This window comes from Gadus chalcogrammus, chromosome 2 (assembly GCF_026213295.1).
Source record: "Gadus chalcogrammus isolate NIFS_2021 chromosome 2, NIFS_Gcha_1.0, whole genome shotgun sequence".
Taxonomy (NCBI): domain Eukaryota; kingdom Metazoa; phylum Chordata; class Actinopteri; order Gadiformes; family Gadidae; genus Gadus; species Gadus chalcogrammus.
In genome coordinates this window covers 1,719,796-1,740,281 of record NC_079413.1, presented here as the reverse complement: position 1 = coordinate 1,740,281, position 20,486 = coordinate 1,719,796, and the positions used below count along the sequence as shown (strand labels likewise).

The window sequence follows — 20,486 nt, the reverse complement described above, 5'->3', positions numbered from 1 at the left end:
ACATGCTGGTTTGAGATGCAGTAGCCGACGATTAAACCATGCTATTACAAACAAGGGTTGTATTGTTGACGCTGTGGTTGGAGCAGGTGCTGCAGTTAACATAGCAGGAAGTAATAGGATAAAAACATACACAAGTAATGTCATCTACAAAGAAATATTCAATAATTGTTTATATCACGAACATTAATATAGATAAATAATCAATTGCAATTGAAAATGTGCGGTTGCGAACATTTCCGTTCGTTATCTTGTTTACGCTTTGCCTTTACAACACCATCAGCCTGCCGTAACTATTGGCTGGAGGTGAAATCACGCACAATACTTTGGCGTGTCACACCTCACGGTGCCGGGAAAAACGGCAAAGCAGGGGAGGCGGCACTCTGGTTCCCGTGGCGACCAGGCACCGCGAGAAACACCCCGTTCTCCTTCAGCAAGGCCTGGGGCACGCGCTGGCTGTGGCGCGATACGAACGCCTTCTGCAGCTGCTGGCTCATCGGGGAGGCTTTGTACTCCATGCAGTCGGCTCCTCCCAGACTGGGCGCGCACCTCACCTCCCACTTGAAGTACAGCCGGCCGTGCTGCAGGGCACACACCTCCTCCGTCACGCCCTGGCCCACCACCTTCTCACAGTTCCCCAGACGGTCGTCGTTCCAGCCGTTGTCCTGATCCCACACCTCGAGGCGCAGGGTCCGGCCGGCGGACAGGTCCTGGTCGCCCAGGTCGAAGACGCTGCCCCACGTCGGGTTGTTGTTGTTGAGCCACACGGGGGTTTGTCTCTTGACCGTCTCGGCGAAGGTGACCTTCACGAAGCCGTCGGTGGCGGTGATGGTGTCCCCCCACAGCCCGCTGGCCTTCTGGACGGTAATCAGCACGCGGGCCATGCCCCGGCGCGAGGGGCAGCAGTCGGGGGTCACAGCCGGGTCGCCCTGGCAGCTGCAGGCGCAGGGCTCGCTCTGGGAGCGCCTGGCACCGGCCTTGCAGCGCTCGGAGCAGTTCCTCATCAGGGCCCTCTCCAGGATGTAGTGTGAGATGGCCGTGCGCAGGTGCTTGTGCTTCCCGTCGTTGTTCTCGGCGGGAAGCAGCTCGTGCAGGGCGTTCAGGGAGTAGGACACAAGGTTGGGGAGCCGGGGCACCGAGTCCAGCCAGGCTTTGTAGGCGGAGGGGTCCTTGTCCGCGGAGAAGAGTAGCTCCGGTTCCGTGGTCTCTCCTCCTTCTATCTCGGTGAACCTTTAGGGGAGAAAGGTATGTTTGAAAATGTAGATGTTAAATAGACTGCATTTTTACGGCGCTCTTCTAACCAGTGGCCACTCAAAGCGCTTTACAACATTGCCAAACATTCACCCATTCATACACACATTCACAGACCGAACCAGTTCTCCTAACCAGACTGTTAGGAGAAGTTAGGGTGAGTTGTCTTGCTTAGAGAGACCGCAACACTGCGGGAACCGGGGATCGAACCGGCAACCTTCCGGTTACCAGCCAAACCGCTCTACCTCAAATAGTTATATTAGGTGTCAGACTCCAAAAGAATCCCGACGTGTAGCACAGAGGCCTTACCTGTCGTTGAACATGTTGGAGAAACTGGACTTGCTGTCAGATTTCTGGATGTCCTTCTTGCAGTGCTTCGCTACAGATTTCAAACTTGCGACGCCGATGCTTACAGCAGCCTCGGCCTCTAGGCACATGGCCACCTCCTCCGCACTGAGGCCCTGCAGGCTGGCCATGCACTGCCTGATGCTGGTCACTGACTTCACACTCCCGCCCAGTTTCACCTGTCAACAGGTCGGGAGGAACAGTGGCCCAATCAGAACGCATGGAAGCATCATCGGATAACATTAAAGAATAATATGGTAATCCATTTTAGGGAGCTAATGACGAATATATATTTGCAAGAGGATCAATTCATGGCCTCCTCATTCAAAAGGCGATAGTTCTATCTTTACCTGAGTGATGTAATGGGTGCCGTAGGTGTCGATCAGTTTGTAGAAGCGCTGCTTGTTTTCAGGGGAGAAGGTCTCGGGAAGGTCTTTCAGCGCAGCATCGAACTCCTTGTGTAACCTCGGCTTGTGTACGACCCGAAAGCTGTCCCCCGTCGGTAACAAAAACATCAACGTCATCAGCAGTGAATCAATATTGAATCCACAACATAGGTGGTATTTAATGACCTGTAAGGAACCACAGGCCTTCATTCAAATGTTTACCTACATCCTGTCCACTACGTAGTAAATGGACTGCATGACTGCATACATTTATGCAGCGCTTTTCTAGCCAGTGGCCACTCAATGCGCTTTACAACATTGCCTAACATTCAACCATTCATACACACAATCACATAACCGACGGCCACACAAGGAGACAGCCAGCACGTCGGGAGCAGTCAGGGTGAGGTCTCTTGCTCGGGGACCCCTAGACACTCACGCTAGGAGGAGCCAGGGATCGAAGTAGCAACCTTCCAGTTACCAGCCAACCTGCTCAACCTCCATAGACAAATGCCCCCCCCCCCAATAAAATGGGAGAAAGGAGTGCAGAGAAAGGTGTCTTCACGTGTGTTCATTTGACCATACCTGTAGTACTCGCAGGAGATGCTTTGACTGGTGAAGCTGAATTTGTCGCTCTTAGTCTTCTCCATGGAGTATTGGGCCAGTTTGGAATCGGTCCCGGCCAGCATCAAGGAGGCTTTTTTGTCCGCCGTTGCCAAATCCAGATTCACCTTCCAGTCGTTTGTCACTGAGGAAGAGCTGGAGGTGACCAGGGCCTCGCTGGACCGGTACGTGCTGCTGGACAGCTTCATCTTGCATGATTGGTTGGGCCTCCAGTCCGTCACCGAAAGGGGCAGCTTCTGCTTCTTGCCCTCCAGGAAGGGGTTGGGGCACAGGGTGCACGTTTTGTCCTTGTGCTCCCAGAGTTTCAGGTCAATGACAAAGGCCCCTTTGCGGGCCATCTTGGTGATGTCGAAGCCTTCCCCTGCCAGGTTGATTCCCGGGGGGAAGTCTGCGTTCTTGCACTGGCTGGCTGTCCCTGCCAGGCATGACTGATGGCTGCACTGGAGCAGAGACAGCAGGAGACCGATGCGGAGGCAGTTGTTGGACATACTGTGCATCCGTATGCTCGCAGATTTGACCGCTTTGGTTTATCCTGAAAGACGATGAGTGTAATTGTTATAGGAATACAAATATTAATTCATCAAGATGATGGCTTTAGAACGTACAGTACTGTCTGAAAAAGGTTCCCCTGATTAATTTCATAAAGCAAATAGTTATACACCACCAGTTACATAGTTATTCACCATCAGTGAGAGGTAAAAACAAAATCACAAATAATCGTAATAAAATCTTAACAAAATGCAAGAATAGGCAGAATACTTGACCCACTGGTTTCCAACCTGTTGTTCCCCCCTCCTTCGACTTGAAAGGAAGTGCAGAAGCATGGTTCGCACCCTTGTTTTATACTTCACAAGAAACCCACTGTGTGGATATGAGGTGTCCGCGGTCTGGGGGACAGAGGAAAACGGAATTCACACTTGATTACAAGGGGAGGGGTTTGTGGTTCCTTTGACGGGGCTGCGACAAAACAATGCTACCCAAAAGGCAGATATTTGTTGGCCTTCCATTTCAACTGTCGAGTCAGCTCTCGTTTCTGTCAGTACGTTTACATGCAAAGCCTAAACCGATTAAAGCCATAGTTCGACTATGCTCCTCAATTGTACAACTGCAATTGTCTGAGTATATGGCGGTTAGAAAATTGATTCATTGGTGGAAGCATGTCATGCCCCGGTACGATAGGCGGCGCTCTACCCATTTCAACTAGTGGTAATAGAACCTCTTTACGTCACCAGCCACAACAAACTCAGCAACATTCGAGAAAGATGTTTTCAGTAGAAAGCTGTCAGTTCACTTCGGGTCCATGTCATTATCCGACGCTACATTGTTCCGCAAAAAGTACGCAAACGACCAAGAGGTCGGAACAATGGGGCGTCGGAGAAATGACATGGACCCGAAGTGAACTCACAGCCAGTGGCGGTTCTACATCCAGTTACGGGACTCTCTAACGCCTCGTGCCCACTACCTCCGTCCGTTGACTGATCCCCATTGACTCTGAATGGGGACGGACGCGCAATGCATTGTGGATCCGTGCGCTGAAGGCTCCGTCAAAAAGTTAAAAAATGTTCAACTTTTTCGGTAGCGACGGATCCGTCATCCAATCAGATCACGTATGCAAATGTAAGCACTTTGACACTACTCGGGCTCTGACGACCCTGGAAACCACCCCCATCCGTCAGCCACGCCTTCTGAGTCCTTTGACTGACGTTGCAGTGGGCACGAGGCGTAAATCGACGCCACTTCGCCCGGGGCGGGACTTTACGTCCTACGTCACTCGCTATGGGTGTGCATATGTGCGCGTAGCCGTTGGGTGTGCATGTGAGAAAGGTTTTGGATTTTAGTGTCTATGGGTTGGTAATAACGGTTCTGATGATTTTTCTGATGGAAAAGTGGTCTTTTATTTCCATAATCTTTGTTCAGTGAACGCATAAACCCGTTTGTTAGTTAGCAGTTAAACAAAATGCGATCTCTTTGTTTACAGTTACCAACGACCAACGTTTAAAGGGGGTTCGATTCCCTAGTGATGCAAGGTTTTTTCTTTCATTTTGGACTGCACACACATCGCGAGTGACGGACACGCGCACAATGTACACACATCACTGTCTTTACAATTTCTAGGCAACCGAAGATTAAGAGATTGTCAAGTGGTTAACTCTTGAATCACATGTACTAAGACCTGATGGGTTAGTGGTCAGAGAACAACTCATTGACGCGGGGATAAGGGGTTCGATTCCTTAATGAAGCTAGCTTTTTTCTTTCATATTGGACTGGATGTTTGCATGCTATTTTGTGTAACTTGTAGTTTATGATGAAGAAATGTACAGAAAGGTACAGGGTGATCATTTCTGATATACAGTACAAAAGCTGAAACTATTAGCCAGGAGTGGGAAAGATGCAGACGCAGACATGGGAAGCAATAAGACACACCAACACACAGTTGCCTGTTGCAAAATGGTTCAGAGTTTAATAGAAATAGTTAGGGTTAGCCAGGGATTTTTTTCGAAGAACAGAGAACAGTACAAACTGTGCACCCCACTGCCGAGAAATATAGCCTATCATCGCAGACTGTAGGAATGTCACCCACCCTCCATGGCGAACGACACTGACGCTCGTAATCCTGTAGTGCAAGGGAGTTCGTGCACAGATCGTGCAGAGACAAACGGCTACGCGCACACATGAACACCCATAGCGAGTGACGTAGGACGTAAAGTCCCGCCTCGGGCGAAGTGGCGTCGATTTAGAGAGTCCCATCGCCACCTGTTGGTATAATATGTCCCCTTTAAATAAATCGCCATTTCTCCTTTTCCGACGGCGACAACCATAAACATATAAAGAAATAATTAAATATTTATACTTATGAAGAAATAAGGATTATTTATGTCTATGGCGACAACAACAACACGATTACCGTCTCCTTCGACTTTCGGCTCACGGGGCCCGGCCTTACGATCGGGAGCATGTGCAGAACGCGAACTCCGATATGCGATACGATTCTGGTATGCAGGTAGAAAGCCGACAATGAACGAGTTATAGGTGTTCTTATCCGACTTCGCTTGTCCGTTCATGTACCGAATTCTGTGGTGTTTTATGAATTTTAAAAGTCCCGTTGAGGTCTTAATAGTTTATTTAGCCTACCCAATTATGACTGCATGTAAATTACATAGGCCTAATAATGAATAAGTATGTTTTAGTCTTACTGAAGCATTTGTTTCGTTCGCTGTGCAGTGGTCCAAGAAAAGTATATATTGTGGCGAGCAGCGCGGGAAGGACGAGACGGGACGGGAGCCCAGGTTGGAATGGCGGCGCAACTCTCGTGCCTCAATACACCGCACGACCCCGAGAGCTGTTTTTATTCAAACACACAACAGAAAACACGGCACACCTGACCAACACACACAACACTCTCACTAATGGTCCCGATCACACTACACATCACAATTAACACACAAACAATAAAGAACCCCAAACCCGTTAACCCCACTTAACCTAATAACATAAACAAGTTATCTAAAGACAATAAACCCCCTTTTCCCCAAACAACATTATGAATACCCCATTACCCAGACTCCCCAGGGGGTAGGAGTCGCCACACAGCCCCCACCTTAGGGGTCAGACGTCCCGACGACCCCAACACCCAATGCACAGTCCCGAGTGTTCAGGGGGCCAGCGCCGCCGCCTTGGCCCCTGCCAGTAGTGGCCCCGTTGCGGTGCAGCCTTCCCCTCGGGTTGGGACGCCCGTCTCCAACTGTCCGCAGAGGACCTGGGGGTGTGGTGGTCGGGAACCACCTCTTTCGGGGCCCCCACCAGGTTCTGCTGTAGGGGGGCTCTGGAGCGCCGTTCGGGCGCCCCATCCTCCGCCGCCCTCCGACGTCTGGCCTTCCGACGGCCACGCCGGCGGCTGGGACGAGGGTGGGTGGCACGCTGCCCCGTCCACCCGCAGTCCTCGACCAGCCTAAGCTGCCGACACTGCTGCGGCTCAAGGTCAGCCCTGTCGTGCCGCCACAGTGCACGGGAAGACTCAGCCGCCTCGGTGGCGGGAAGGGTGGCCGTCCGTCCCTTCCGCTGCCTGGACCTGACCTCCACGTTCTTTGTGCCGGGGGCGGCCGCTGCCCCAGCCGCGTCCACGGATGCACCATCAGGACAGCGGCAGAGCTCCACCTCAGCCCGTTCCGCCTGGTCCAGAGCCGCATCGAAGGTCGGGGGCGCGGTGAGGCGGACATGCTGCCCGAGACTCTCCGGCTGCAGTCCCCGCAGGAAAGCGTGGAGCGCCAGGGCCTCCCGTGTAGCCGCGTTGAATTCCGGGTAGCTGCGTCGGGTCAAGAGCTGGACGTCAGCAGCGTAGACGCCCAGGCTCTCCTCCTCCCGGCGGCGGTGAGAAGCCAGCAACTGCTTGCTCTCGTTGCTGGAGACCCGTTCACCCAACCGCCTCTCCAACGCTTGGATCAGGGCCTGAAGGTCTCGCTGGTCCGCTTGGTCCAGGTCGAGCAGCACCCGTGCTGCCGTCCCCTCCAACGCCAGGGCAAGGTGGACAACCGCCTCCTCGGCATCCCAGCCGTTGTGCCACTCTGCAAGCCGGAACTGGGCCAGGTATGGTTCCAACTGCGTTACCCCGGTGAACTTCGGCAGCCTAACCACTGTCCTGGGGCGGTGAGCATCTGCCGGTCCTCCGGGCTTTCTGGTCGTGTCCACAGGGGGGCGCTGCGCTCCCATAGCGCAGGGTGCGTTGTCCATGGGCTCGACCGCGAAACTCAAATCTCCCCGCGCATGCGCAGGCCAAATCCCACTTCAGACACCAATGTGGCGAGCAGCGCGGGAAGGACGAGACGGGACGGGAGCCCAGGTTGGAATGGCGGCGCAACTCTCGTGCCTCAATACACCGCACGACCCCGAGAGCTGTTTTTATTCAAACACACAACAGAAAACACGGCACACCTGACCAACACACACAACACTCTCACTAATGGTCCCGATCACACTACACATCACAATTAACACACAAACAATAAAGAACCCCAAACCCGTTAACCCCACTTAACCTAATAACATAAACAAGTTATCTAAAGACAATAAACCCCCTTTTCCCCAAACAACATTATGAATACCCCATTACCCAGACTCCCCAGGGGGTAGGAGTCGCCACAATATATATATTGCTGCAAACTAAACATAACCCTAATTTAGGCGCAGTGGACGTATGGGAGAGAGCGCGTCGCCAGAGGCTGCGTGAAGGGTGCAAGCAGGCGGGCAGGGAGGGGGCATCACAACACGAGTGGCGTGATCCGGGCCGAGTCCATCCCCGTGGCGGTCTCCTCATTGAACCTCTTCCATTCGCCAGCCCGCTCCCTCCGCAGCCTCTCCCGTCAGGAGAGCCACACCACGTCACAGCCTCCGGTGGTGTCGCTCCCACACCGCGCCGTCTCCACAGCGCTGCGGGCTCCTGGTACCGAAAGGCCGGGTCCGAGACGGGATATGTTCTGGAAATAAATACACAATGGAAACAGTGGTGGGAGGCAGTCGATCGTTTTATTTTTTTATCGAATAGCACCCTTGACTTTGAGGATATTACATAGACCGATCCATCGGGCATTGTCTGGAATCTGCCGGCTCAAATCTCAGCCTCGGCGCTCAGCGAGGGCATGCCCAGGACGGCTGCTGCTAGCCGGCTGCTACCGCTAGCACCGCCCGGTCACCCCGACCGCCGCCGCCCGGTCGTCCGTCCCAGCATCAAAGCAACTGGTCTTGCCCGCGTTGTTTAGCCCGCAGACACAATCCGGATCTGGACATGAACACACGACCACGGATCGTTCTCCAGGCAGAGCGGTCTTCTTGACCTCCACTCGCAGACCAACGAGCAAGACCGACACTGCTGGCATCCAGAGAGAAGGGTTATTCAACACTTGTATGCAGCATCAGTGTGAGGGGTGGGTGATCGGAGGCAGGTAGCACGCTGTTAACCCCGGACCCCCCCCCCAACCACTCTCCCATCCCCAACCCCTCTCCCCTCTCTCCCTCCCCGGCTGGGCACTTGCATGGATCCGCGGGATGATCCTGCAGCCATCGATGGACGTGTCCGGGTCTCTGCCCGTTTGGCTCATTTGGTTTGCTAAACACCCCCCGGCTTCTCCTTCTCCTCCTTCTTCTCCTGCCTGCCGCAGCTTATAAAGACCACTGATGCTCGATGCCAAATGTGATGACCCTCACGGACCCGCACCATGCACGGGGTTGGCCGTGTTTTCGTCGACCCCCGCGGATGACACGCGTGCGGTTCTCCGACTCGACCAGCGGCCAGCGAGCGACGCCGTCGCCGGGCAGCGGTGACCACGCAGCGGCGTCGGAGGGCTCCCCCGACCGCTAGCCCCGCACCGTAGCCCCACAGCGGGCTATGTGGCTAACTGCACAATACAAACACATCGGTCACCGGCAGCACCAATGGTGCCCAGTACGTTTTTAATCGCAATATTCCTCCTGAATTTGTATATAGGTGTACAGTCTTTTTTCTACGTGTTTTGGGGCATCGTTTTGACCGTGATGGTCGCCATGGCGTTCCTGAGCGGACCCAGGCTGTTGGACTGGGCCAGCTCTCCTCCCCACCTGCAGTTCAACAGATACGTCCTCACCGGGTACCGGCCGGTCTCCTCACTGCCCGAGTGCGTGAGGAGTCTGTTTTACCTCCACAATGAGTTGGGGAACATCTACACTCACGGTGAGTGCCCGGCCTGCTGATGGGAGTTCATGATGTTAGAGGGGAAAGGCTTATTTTGTGGTTCATTACACCTATAATAACACATATCCAAGATAACACTGATATAATTGTAATAGTTATATTTAATAAGAACTCAGTAAAGATCATGATCATATGTTTGTGTGTTTATTTGTGCTTGTTTGTGTTTGATTTTGCCTTGTTGACTTTTGAAAAGATGGCTTAGATACACACTTGTAAACCGTGGTCGAGATTTCAACATGTTGACCTGCCACAGCCCGAGCAATCATTGTTACACTAAGATTGTATGCAAATACACTCACTGAGTAGAAGGGCAAAAAGGGGAAAGTAAGTCTGCATGGGGACTGTGCTCATGCTGTAACCCAGGCTGCCCCACTCCAAATGAGTCCCAAAATACCCTTCCAGCCCTCCAAGACCCCCAGCCCCCAGCCCCACTAGGCCCCCAAGCCCCCACGACCCCCCCCCCCCACACCCAACACAAGTCCATGGCAGCATGCAAGGAGCTTGTGAATGACTTGGCCGAGCCCCCTGTGGAGAAGCTCTGTCCGGGACAACAGCTGTGGCTGTGTGTGTGTGTGTGTGTGTGCGCGTAGCCGTCACTCGCGATGGGTGTGCATGTGAGAAAGGTTTTGGCTTTTAGTGTCTATGGGTTGGTAATAACGGTTCTGATGATTTTTCTGATGGAAAAGTGGTCTTTTATTTCCATAATCTTTGTTCAGTGAACGCATAAACCCGTTTGTTAGTTAGCAGTTAAACAAAATGCGATCTCTTTGTTTAAAGTTACCAACGACCAACGTTTAAAGACTGATGATTGGGGGTTCGATTCCCTAGTGTGTGTGTGTGTGTGTGTGTGTGTGTGGGGCTTGGGGGGGGGGGGGGGGGGGGGGGGGGGGGGGGGTCGTGCAGACAATACTTAAAATAGATGTGTTGGATGGCATGAACAGTTTCACCTGGCTGGCGGAGAAAAAAAAAGAACAATGACATTGGGTTGACGGGGCGCTGCAGGAGAGGAGACCCAGGTGGGGATGCGACGGTGTCTATGGACACATGGTCATGTGCGTGTGTGCGCGTGTTTTGTTTTTTTCGCCCCGTCGTGTCGTATCTTCAAGGACCCTATTTTGCACGCCAAGCACTAAGTCCATGCCCGCACACGCACGACTCACGGGAGCTCGGCTGCTTACTGTTATTTGGGCATTAGCGGTTCCACCGAAAGCTGTGTCTCATTATCAGAGACACACACACACACACACACACACACACACACACACACACACACACACACACACACACACACACACACACTGAGCAGTGTGTGGGGATGTCATTTATCTATTCTGCCGTTTATTATGCATACATACAGGTTAACCGGGGAAGTGTACAACGGACAAAGAAAGTTCCATTAAAGGAATCCACAACATATCTGTAACCAGAGCGAATGATTTGAAAGGCGCTGCACCTCAGCGCATTAGGCGCTTGGTGAAAGACGCGCCAAGTTGCAATCGAAACCGGCAGCAGAAAGGACACACAGGTCATCATCTATCCATTCAGACCTGTGTGTGAGTTTCTGGTACTTAAGGATAACATTAGCCGGACTTGGACCTTGGCCGCTCCTTTCTAAGCCTCCTTTCTAAGAGACATTGCGCAAACATGGCTGATTAGGGGACTGTGTCATTCAAACCTCAGTGCCACTGAGGCCACTGTGTGCCCATCACCTAACCATGCTGCTTTCATATGGCATAATAATCAATAGCGTTTTAGTGAAACCAAAAGTGTCACTTTACAACTCAAATTCTCCAGGACCTTTACCCTACCCCTGTCTTGATCCCTCCTTCCATCAGTCACACGCAAACTCCCTATTTCCCTTGGAAAGGCATACAAAAATGACACCGGCTAGACAGTCTTGAATAGGCAAATTGCAAACAGTAAAAGCAGACGTCTCTCTGCCTCTCTCTCTCTCTCTCTCTCTCTCCCCCTCCTCTCCGCAGGCATCCCACTGGTGTGCTTCCTGGTGCTCATGCCCCTAAACATCCCCTGGTCCCAGATCAGTGTCACCTGGCTGGGCGTGGTCCACTTCCTGGCCTGCCTCTCTCCCCAGCTGGGCTCGGTGGTCTACCACCTCTTCATGAACCACGAGGGCGGCGAGCCCGTCTACCACACCCTGCTGAAGCTGGACATGTGTGGGATATGTATGATCAACACACTGGGTACGCTGCCTGGCTCTCCGTCTACGTTGAAGTTTAGGGCCTTAAGCCGACGCTTTTGTCTAAAGCGACTTACAATGGATGCATTTGTCAGAAGAAGTAGAAACGACGATATATCTCTGTGGGTACAGTAAGGGTGTTCATAGAATACAAGTGCCAAGCCCTTACAATCGCTAGGTTAACACATTCCCCGTACACAACAAAGACAGCTCAGATAAGAGGCTACACGATGCTCAGTACTATTTTAAAGTGCCAGGATGTACAACGTACAATAAGTGATTAAGAGGGGGTGGGGGGTGTAAGGGGGGTTGCTATGCAGAGTCTAGGTGAACTCTGAAGTGAGTCTTGAGTCTTTTGGCGGCAGCTGTGACGGACTCTACGGCCCAGAGCCCCTGCACGCTTTAGACTTTTAGTAGATGAACTTAGACATGAGAGATGTGGCTTGTGTTATTTCCCTAACCGTGATGAGGTCAGGGATATAATATACAAAGAAGCACACTCACCGCATCCTACAACATATGTAAATGAACCGGGCCCATTCGCAAAATGCAAATGAAAGATCTAGGGATTTTGTGAGGAAATATTTTGCTGGTTCGAGCATAGGTTTACCGGGCTGCTGTACCCTCTGCGGTCCCTGTTTCGACCTGTCAGAGAGCTGAACAGATGCTTCATGGTTAAATGGTCTCACTGCCCCTGGGTGGAGGTCAAATGTGACGGGAGACATTATCTCGTTCAGGTTCCTCAGTACAGTCCAATCGGAAAGAGGTTGAGCCGGATTAAAGAAAATATCCGTGCTACCAGTTCATTCGAAAAAGCTATTTCGAAAGAGACATGACATGAATTCCTTAGCATGGAAGGGTTAGCAAGTAAGGGTGAGGCATCTTGCTCAAGGACTGCTGTTCGGGTTTGAACCCAGAACATTACAACAGAGAGCCAAATACCCTTATCACCACCCAGCTAATCCTGCTATCTTGCCAGTCTCAGGAAAGGGGAGCTTCTGGGCAAAGGCTTGCACGAAAAGCCTTTCGGATGAAAAACCCAAATCCCTCAAACCATGGAGCTAGCATTATTTTGAGGTATTTCTTTATCTTACTGCGAGTTGACTTTTGATTCTCTCTCTCTCTCTCTCTCTCTCTCTCTCTCTCTCTCTCTCTCTCTCTCTCTCTCTCTCTCTCTCTCTCTCTCTCTCTCTCTCTCCTCTCTCTCTCTCTCTCTCTCTCTCTCTCTCTCTCTCTCTCTCTCTCTCTCTCTCTCTCTCTCTCTCCCCCTCCCTCCCTCCCTCCCACTCCTCCCCCAGGTGCCCTCCCCATCGTGTACAGCACGCTGCTGTGCTACCCCTTCACGCGCACCCTGGCGCTGATCACCTACATCGTGCTCTCCAGCTACGCCATCTACTGCGCCGTCACGGCCAGCAGCAGCGTGCGCCGCCTGCGCTCCTTCGCCTGGCAGCTGCTCTTTCGCTTCACCTTCTTCCTGCTGCGGTGGGCGGGCGTGGGCGGCGGCAGCCCCACCTCGCTGCGCCACTTCCTCACCATGGACGCGCTGGCCGTGCTGGGCGGGATCATCAACATCACGCGCATCCCCGAGCGCTTCAGCCCGGGCCTCTTCGACTACTGGTGCAACAGCCACCAGATCATGCACGTGTTGGTGGTGGGCTCCATCCTGTACCTGCACTGGGGCGTGCTGGACGACCTGCTGTGGATCAACAGCTACCACTGTCCGGACTGACTGGGGGGCCGAGCCCCCGCCCCTCCCCTCTGAATCCCCTCTGACGGAGGCGGGGGGGCCAGGGATTTAAACAGACCTCTGGGAAGGGAGGGGGGAGGGAGGGGAGGGAGGGAGGGAGCGGGGAGTTGCATTGGGGGACTGATGCTGACTGTGGCTGCTGTCTGGACCAGAGAACGTGGGACTGGTGGGGGTCACACCTGGAGGGAGGGGGTCACACCTGGAGGGTGGGGGTCACACCTGGAGGGTGGGGGTCACACCTGGAGGGAGGGGTCGCACCTGGAGGGAGGGGCCACACCGCTGAGCGACGGAGGATGTGTCCCCCACCAGAGGCGCGCAGGCGTTGAATGTTCATATCTCGTTCCCCCTTTGTGTGTGTGTGTGTTGGCGGGCGTGTGCGCCCTTGTGTGTGTGTGCGTGCGTGCGTGCGTGTGTGTGTGTGTGTGTGTGTGTGTGTGTGTGTGTGTGTGTGTGTGTGTGTTCCACGTACGTCCATTCAGTAACCCCCTTGCCTTGCCACGGAGGTGAGCAGCCTTGCTCACACACAGGAACACCCCTCCCTGTATGCTGCATATAAAAGTATACAAACACAAGCACACATACTACCCTGTCGTATACAAGAGTTACGGAGATTAACCACAGCAGTAGCTTGAGTATCAGGTTCTCTCAAGCCATTACACAGGCTCACTATACAGCTGTGTTTAGCGTAGAGGAGGGACTACGAGAGACAAAGAGCCTTCACTTTAGTTTTGCATTGATAAGTAGTTGGCATGGATGACTTAGAGGAAGCATGACCAAATAATATCGCGTTTTTTTTTTTTTTACAAAGGGGAACCGCTATCGCTCTCAGAAGTCTCTTGTGCTACTACTACCTATGCATCATATCTAGAAACCCACACGTAAACGCGCACACACACAGCCACACACACACACACACACACACACACACAAAGACACGCAACACCGTCCTAAGGTCCATGCTCCATGCCGCCAGTGGGTATTGCACAAAGCACTCCTAGACTCGACGTTGTGAGGTCACTTGGAACTACTTGAGTTTTCCTTTATTTATTTGAATAAGTGCTGCTTGCACGAGCCGTCCTTCTGTGGTATAACTTCATTCCTGCCGAGACCACACCCGCCTCTGTAATGTATATCCACTGTGGAGAAGCTCTTCCCCTCGGTTCGATGACGTAAGCCGAACCGGGGGCGTGGCGCTTCATTTCCTGGCCTGCGAGGGCGGTTTTCTTTTGTTTGTTTGTTTCCCTCCTATGCGAGGTGTATTCCGCTAATCGAAGACGGGAGTATCGCCTCCATGGTGTTTGCACACCTGAACGCGTGCCAGTACAAACAAAGGCCGTTTGATGAGGAAATGGATTCCTCCCCCCCCCAAGTGAGGGAAGGGCTTTGAAACCCACGGGACATAATGGGAACGCTAACCTGTCCTACCGCGTACCGCCGTGGATCAAACCAGACCAACCTTGGTACCAGCGCCCCAGGTGTGCCATCACAGGCGCGGCAGGGAAACTAGACGGCATTCTTCCTTTCAATGTTTTCTTTTGACAGCACAATACAATATCTGGTGTGGCCAGTTTGGCCAGCAAACACAAATACTCAATCCATCATTCTTTGGCAGTGGAAAAAGAAAAGGAAACATATGAATCATCCCAGAACAACCAGAACATGAATTAGGCATTGGCATTCGGCTATAAAGCTCATTAATGGCGACAGTCTCACAGGGTAGTGAGTGCCCAGCGCCGACCTAAAACATTCACACATTTTATTAAAAAGATTAAAAAGAGGTAACTAATTTCTTTAATTTTTAATCAATACAATTTCTTCTTTTTATCATCGGTTGGTTATACAGTTCTACTAGACTTTCAACGGCCAATGGCAACAATGCTGTGTGGTCTTTTGAGGGCTGGGTTTGCCTGGGGTGGAAATACAGGTTCTGTAGGAAGATGTTGAGCGAGTCAAACTTAGAACTCAGGTCAGGCCGGGGCACAATTACAATTCCAGCAGCGCTGCTAAAACTGGCTCCGTCTACCGTCTGATGTAGACCACACTATTACATTCATTGTAAAGATTTATTTAATAATCGTTATTTAATAATGGATGAAAGTGAATGAGGATTATGATGGTTCAGTGTTTGTTTTTAACTATGTGTGTTGTTTTTTTTGCCATCCGCAATAGATGAAGCTATATCATTTGCCATACACATTAGATGAAGCTGTATCATGTTTTATTTGTAAATGATGACACTTGGCCCGGTTTATTTAGCCCCTTGAGGCCCTATCCTCAAGATGCCATTTTTTGCACCATCCTCCGTTGCAGGGGATTAGTTTCTCCACGTTTTGCCCCGGGGGGATGGAGGGGAGGGCAGCCGACCTGTCTATGACTGGAGGCTAGCGTCAGTTCGAACAGTCCAGAATGAGCTGCACTGCTTTTTAACAAGGAACCAAACTCGTTTTGCTGAGGCTGTCCTTAAACACACTTAGTGTTTTGTTTCACCCCTTTTTAAGCAGACATGAGTGAACCCCTACACTCCCCCCACCATCCCCCACCCCTGATTTGCGTGTTTTTCCGGATCGATTCTGTGTTTTGAGGCGCGATGGCTCACTAATGAAATGCTTTGCTCTGTCCAGTCCTGCTATACCGAGGCACTGCTACGAGTGCGTGCACTGTTAGGCTACTGTCATATGTGTTTGTGGTCACCTTTTATTTTTTTGTTGTTGTTGTTGTTGTTTCTCAGCAACGTTTGCACCAAGGTTTGACACCTCCAACACCCAGACACCGGGTGGTGATGTGTCATGTCCTCTCCCAGACCCACTCTACGTGAGAAAGGGCCTGAGAATGGTATCTCACAAGCACACACTCACCCACAGAAACACCCGCCCGCACACACGCGCACACATTAATTATTAGTAAGTTTCGCTTTGCAAGCGGAGATCAGTGTGCACGGGAACCACTGGGTCCCACTGGCCCAGCGATCACCGTTTATTGATAATCGATCACCATTAGTCATAGATTAGTTACACATTCACGGTATTCCAAAGGGCTTTAGGTCAAAGAAGTGACAGGTAACATACTAAACCGCATTTAAAGTCTGTATATTGAATTGTAACCCGATGTATGTAGAGGATACACATCCAGTGTAAACTATAATCCAAGACAATACGTCCTATTTTCTTTGACGCAGTACGGCGAGGGGAACAATACGCCTGAGAACGCACACCTGCTCTCATGTGCGTCTGAGGATTCTGAGTGACCCCTGTCTGACTAACTAATCCAACCATGTGTGGGTGTCACTACCAGGCAGGGTAACCATGAGAACGGTTACCCCTTTTTTTAACGGCCATGTTAGGGGATCCCTCGGCGGGCACTTGTGCGTACCCTTCGACTGCAAAGGGATATCTATGCATTTTTCAGATGTAAATAAAGTAGACCTGTGTGTTTGTACGATGGGTGTTGCCGGTTTATGGGGGGAGGGGGGGTATAGAGTGGTGGGCCTTGATGTTGGTGGTGGGGAGTGGAGGATGTGTGTGTGTAAATGGGGGGGGGGGGGGGGGTTGTACAGCTTCATCTCTACATCTTGGGTCTCCCATTCTCAGGGTGCCATAACAGTAGCTGTACTAGATCTTTTTTTTGGGGGGGGGGTGTCCCGTCTGTCCCGTCTGTCCCGTCTGTCCCGTCTGTCCCGTTTGACCCGTTTGACCCGTCTGTCCCTTTCGGTTCTTAACCTTCTGGAAAAACTAGTCTAGTCCATTATGGACGAAAGGGTTCACATAGTGGCTGCCTGGGTGCGCTTTGGGGGACATCCATGGTCTGTTTCAAACTGCTCTGTTGTTCTTATTGTTTTCATCATTTATTTTTGTTTGACGCAGAGTTCGGGCCGTGTGAACGAGGGGGATTATTTGTGTTGTAGTTGTGCCGAAGGCCTGTTTTTTTCCAGAAGAGGAGCTAATGGCCAGTAAAATGGTCTCTGTCCGTGTATGTTCAATGATATATATATCTATATCTATATAGATATAGAAATGACATGATGTTTGACTACATTGCTAACTAAATAGATTTTTTAATTGAACAGCTGCCGGATAGTCTGTTAATCAATATTTATAACGTGATTAACATATTGTATATCAACGATTATGATTACTGTAACTGTGGGGGATTGTGGCACTGATGTTGTTCCTGGTCCGACCTGTACAGACAACAAGCCTAGTCCCATTCCTGTAGGGTGAAGAGAGCTTTCTGGGGGCTGTCTGTCTCACCTCGCGTCGGCCCTGACTTTGCTTTATGAACGTGTACTTTCATGTGGGACTTTGGCGTCATCTAACGGCCGCGTCGTGTATTGCCAGAGACCTGTCGTCTCTTTATCGAGGGGCATACGGGAATGACTTGTATTGGCCGAGTGATGACAACGACATGTAGTAAAGGGGTTGGAGGCGCACAAGTGACTAATTTGCCAATCATCATGTTTTTAAAGTGTGTGTGGGAGGAGGAGGAGGGGGGAGGTAACATTTCTCTGTGAGAAAAGTCCTGAAGCAATGTATACAGATGATGGTATGACATAAATTATTCGATTTTTTTCCTTCTATGCTGATGGGATAGAGTGTGTGTGTGTGTGTGTGTGTGTGTGTGTGTGTGTGTGTGTGCGTGTGCATGGTCACACACAAACACACTCACACACACACCCACAAAGACATACTATTCCCGGGTTCGCTCCTTCTTCATGTTTGCCCGTTGTGTAACAGACAGCTCCTAATTCTCCTAAAAGTCTCCAGCAGCGATTGTGCAATAAACTGAAGTCTATATTTTTAAAACCTGACTAAAGATCTCCTTTATTGGTCCATGTTTGTTTAATTGCAGTGGTTTAAGTGTGTGTGTGTGTGTGTGTGTGTGTGTGTGTGTGTGTGTGTGTGTGTGTGTGTGTGTGTGTGTGTGTGTGTGTGTGTGTGTGTGTGTGTGTGTGTGTGTGTGTGTGTGTGTGTGTGTGTGTGTGTGTGTGTGGTTGAGAGGCAGCAGATTCCTGGTGTTATTTGCAGTGTGATAGTGATGACAATGAACATTGCATTGCTGCCTTACAGTCGCGCTCCAATCTTTGTTAAGATTTGCTGAATTCCTGCTCATAACCGTAGTAATGATAATAAGCCTGGGCCGAGATCACTTTAAATGTGCAGTGTGTAGGATATAGTCTCATCTAGTGGTGAGGCTGCAGATTGCAACCCACTGAACAACTGATCTAGGACCAGATCGCTTGTGATCCAAGCATATTGAAGGCACATGCTCTTATCTGCTGGTATGTGTGTGACGTAACCCTTACATGAACTTCCTCAAATGTTGGACTCTGTCGTCCTAATGTTGCAATAAAAAATGTGGGTGGATGGTCCAAGGGCTCAGGTTTTGATATCTCAATATCATAAAGGCTCAATTCAGCAGGGTAACTCAAAGCCACTTTGGAGAAGTGGATGTTAACCCACGGGGCCGGCTGTGACATCAGGGGGCCTGTTTCGTCTCTGACAGTTCTTCTCGTAGTAGGGCTCTTATCTCAGGGAGTATTTCACATCTTCCTGTGGGTTTCACTTCAGCGTTTCTCTGTCAACCCCCTCGGTGAGTTGCATTTAAAATCGGTCCCCTCCCCTTTTTCACCTCGCTCCCTTCAACTCTCCACTTCCTCCATCTGCCAGCGAGATGTGCTGAACTCCGACGCCCTCCACTACTCATTCTGTACGCCCGGTGCTCCACTTCTACACCTCTCCACGCCGACCGACTCACACCAACGCTCAGGTAGGTCCGCTCGCTCGCCCTCTCACACGACCTCACCCCTCAACCTCACCCTGATGCATGGACGCGGCACCATGACCCTTGACCCTGGCCCTCACACTGCTTCTCAAACCACACCTGTAATCGGGTTGGTCCGTACAGGCCTTCCGCGTACTCTTTGTTCTAGGATTGTGGTGTAAATAGTAGGCTGTGCGATATAAAATGATGAGTCGTAAAAATTGAAGCATTGGTGTTGTTGGACCTTAAAGTCTTTCGCCTCTGTTTAAATTCAATTCCATTCCTGTGTTGCAGGTAAGTCCTTCAGGGTCAGCTGAAAAAACAAAGAATTGCGTGTGAGAGATGGGGACTGATTGATCGGTGGCAGAGGCATAACGGTCTCTGATACAATCATGCCTCACTCTATAAAGGATTATTACATAAGTAGCAGGCCAGCTGAAGGAGTCTTGTGATGCAGGCAGAGAGCTGCTCTGTCTGTCTGAGCTGGGTGAGGCGGTGTCTATGAGGAAGTGAGACACACACATGGAGGCAAAGCAAAAACCTCCAGTCGATTTTGTATTTATTCCTCCACAGTCACTTAATGCAGGGATAGTTTAATAAGGTGGGTTTGCAAAAACCTGTTGAAACCAGGTCTGTGGGTAAACTGGGTCTGTAAACTGGATCTTTTCCGTGTTGCTCTTCGTATTAATACTGATTGGGCTGCAAGGCTGCAGAGGATGTGATATTACAACAGAGGTATTTCCTCTGTGTGTGCGTGTGCCGTTTGCGATTGCCTTCACGAGGACAACAAGCGGCCAGGGGATGAGTCAAGACGGATGTGAGCGAAGTGTTTCAGGGTGCTCTCTCTCACGCTGTGGTTCAACGGCTCCAGGCCGACACACAGCTGTGACGTAGCTCCCTCCAGAAGCGTGTTCAAGATCTGAGCGCTGCAGTGTTACAGTGTTTGGGATGCAAGGGACCGAGGCCTTTGTGACTAGATACTAAGTGTAGGAACTGTAGGTTGATGTGAATAGCTGTTCGGTTGGAGTGAGGTTTGACAAGCAAGCCGTGCCTCGGTCAGAAGACAGTGATGTGGGTGATGAAGAAGAGCAGGGAGAAGGCAGGGCTTGATGCAGCAGAAGTCGGTTTACTTTCTTATTCTTCAGGTGTATTTGATGCTTTATTTTGCATCAATTGTACAGTGTGCAGAGTGTACAGATTGTTTAAAACACAAGCGGTCGACCGAGAGAAGGGAGGTGGAGGAGGACGGCGGTCTTCGACAGACGAGGGGAAGTCGTTTTTCGAAAGCCTTCTCTTCCTCTTTTCTCTGGCTTCTTTCTATTTCCTGCAGCTTTCGTGATGAAATAGCCCGCCCGCCGAGATAACAAACCGGGAAGCAAGTGCCTTGTTGCTAAGCCACCCACTGACAGCTTTCTGCACTCTTTGTTAACGTTAAAACAAGGAACATGGCGCCCACACACG

The 20,486-nt window shown here is 51.1% G+C and overlaps 3 protein-coding genes across 4 annotated transcripts in view; 2 read left to right on the top strand and 1 right to left on the bottom strand.

The window, feature by feature from the left end:
* Window positions 1–338: 338 nt before the first annotated feature.
* On the bottom strand, window positions 339–3,216 carry LOC130403826 (perforin-1-like). The gene is made up of 4 exons (XM_056608327.1): window positions 2,565–3,216; window positions 1,944–2,082; window positions 1,558–1,772; window positions 339–1,227 (listed from the first exon to the last, which is right to left on the bottom strand). The coding sequence occupies exons 1-4, from the start codon at window positions 3,098–3,100 to the stop codon at window positions 339–341; spliced, it is 1,779 nt and encodes a 592-aa protein (XP_056464302.1). The 5' UTR covers window positions 3,101–3,216.
* A 4,675-nt stretch (window positions 3,217–7,891) lies between these two features.
* On the top strand, window positions 7,892–13,316 carry paqr4a (progestin and adipoQ receptor family member IVa). Its single transcript, XM_056607701.1, has 3 exons — window positions 7,892–9,303; window positions 11,307–11,525; window positions 12,820–13,316. Exons 1-3 carry the CDS (start codon window positions 9,030–9,032, stop codon window positions 13,248–13,250), a joined length of 924 nt encoding a protein of 307 aa, XP_056463676.1. The 5' UTR covers window positions 7,892–9,029; the 3' UTR covers window positions 13,251–13,316.
* A 5,313-nt stretch (window positions 13,317–18,629) lies between these two features.
* coro1a (coronin, actin binding protein, 1A) overlaps window positions 18,630–20,486 on the top strand; it is an 8,336-nt gene continuing 6,479 nt past the window's right edge. The window contains exons 1-2 of one of the 2 annotated variants that reach the window (XM_056611486.1): window positions 18,630–18,854; window positions 18,932–19,031. The gene's annotated coding sequence lies outside the window, so the exon portion shown is untranslated. Of the gene's footprint in view, window positions 19,032–20,486 lie in introns of both variants that reach the window. The other variant, XM_056611476.1, reaches the window with a different exon arrangement.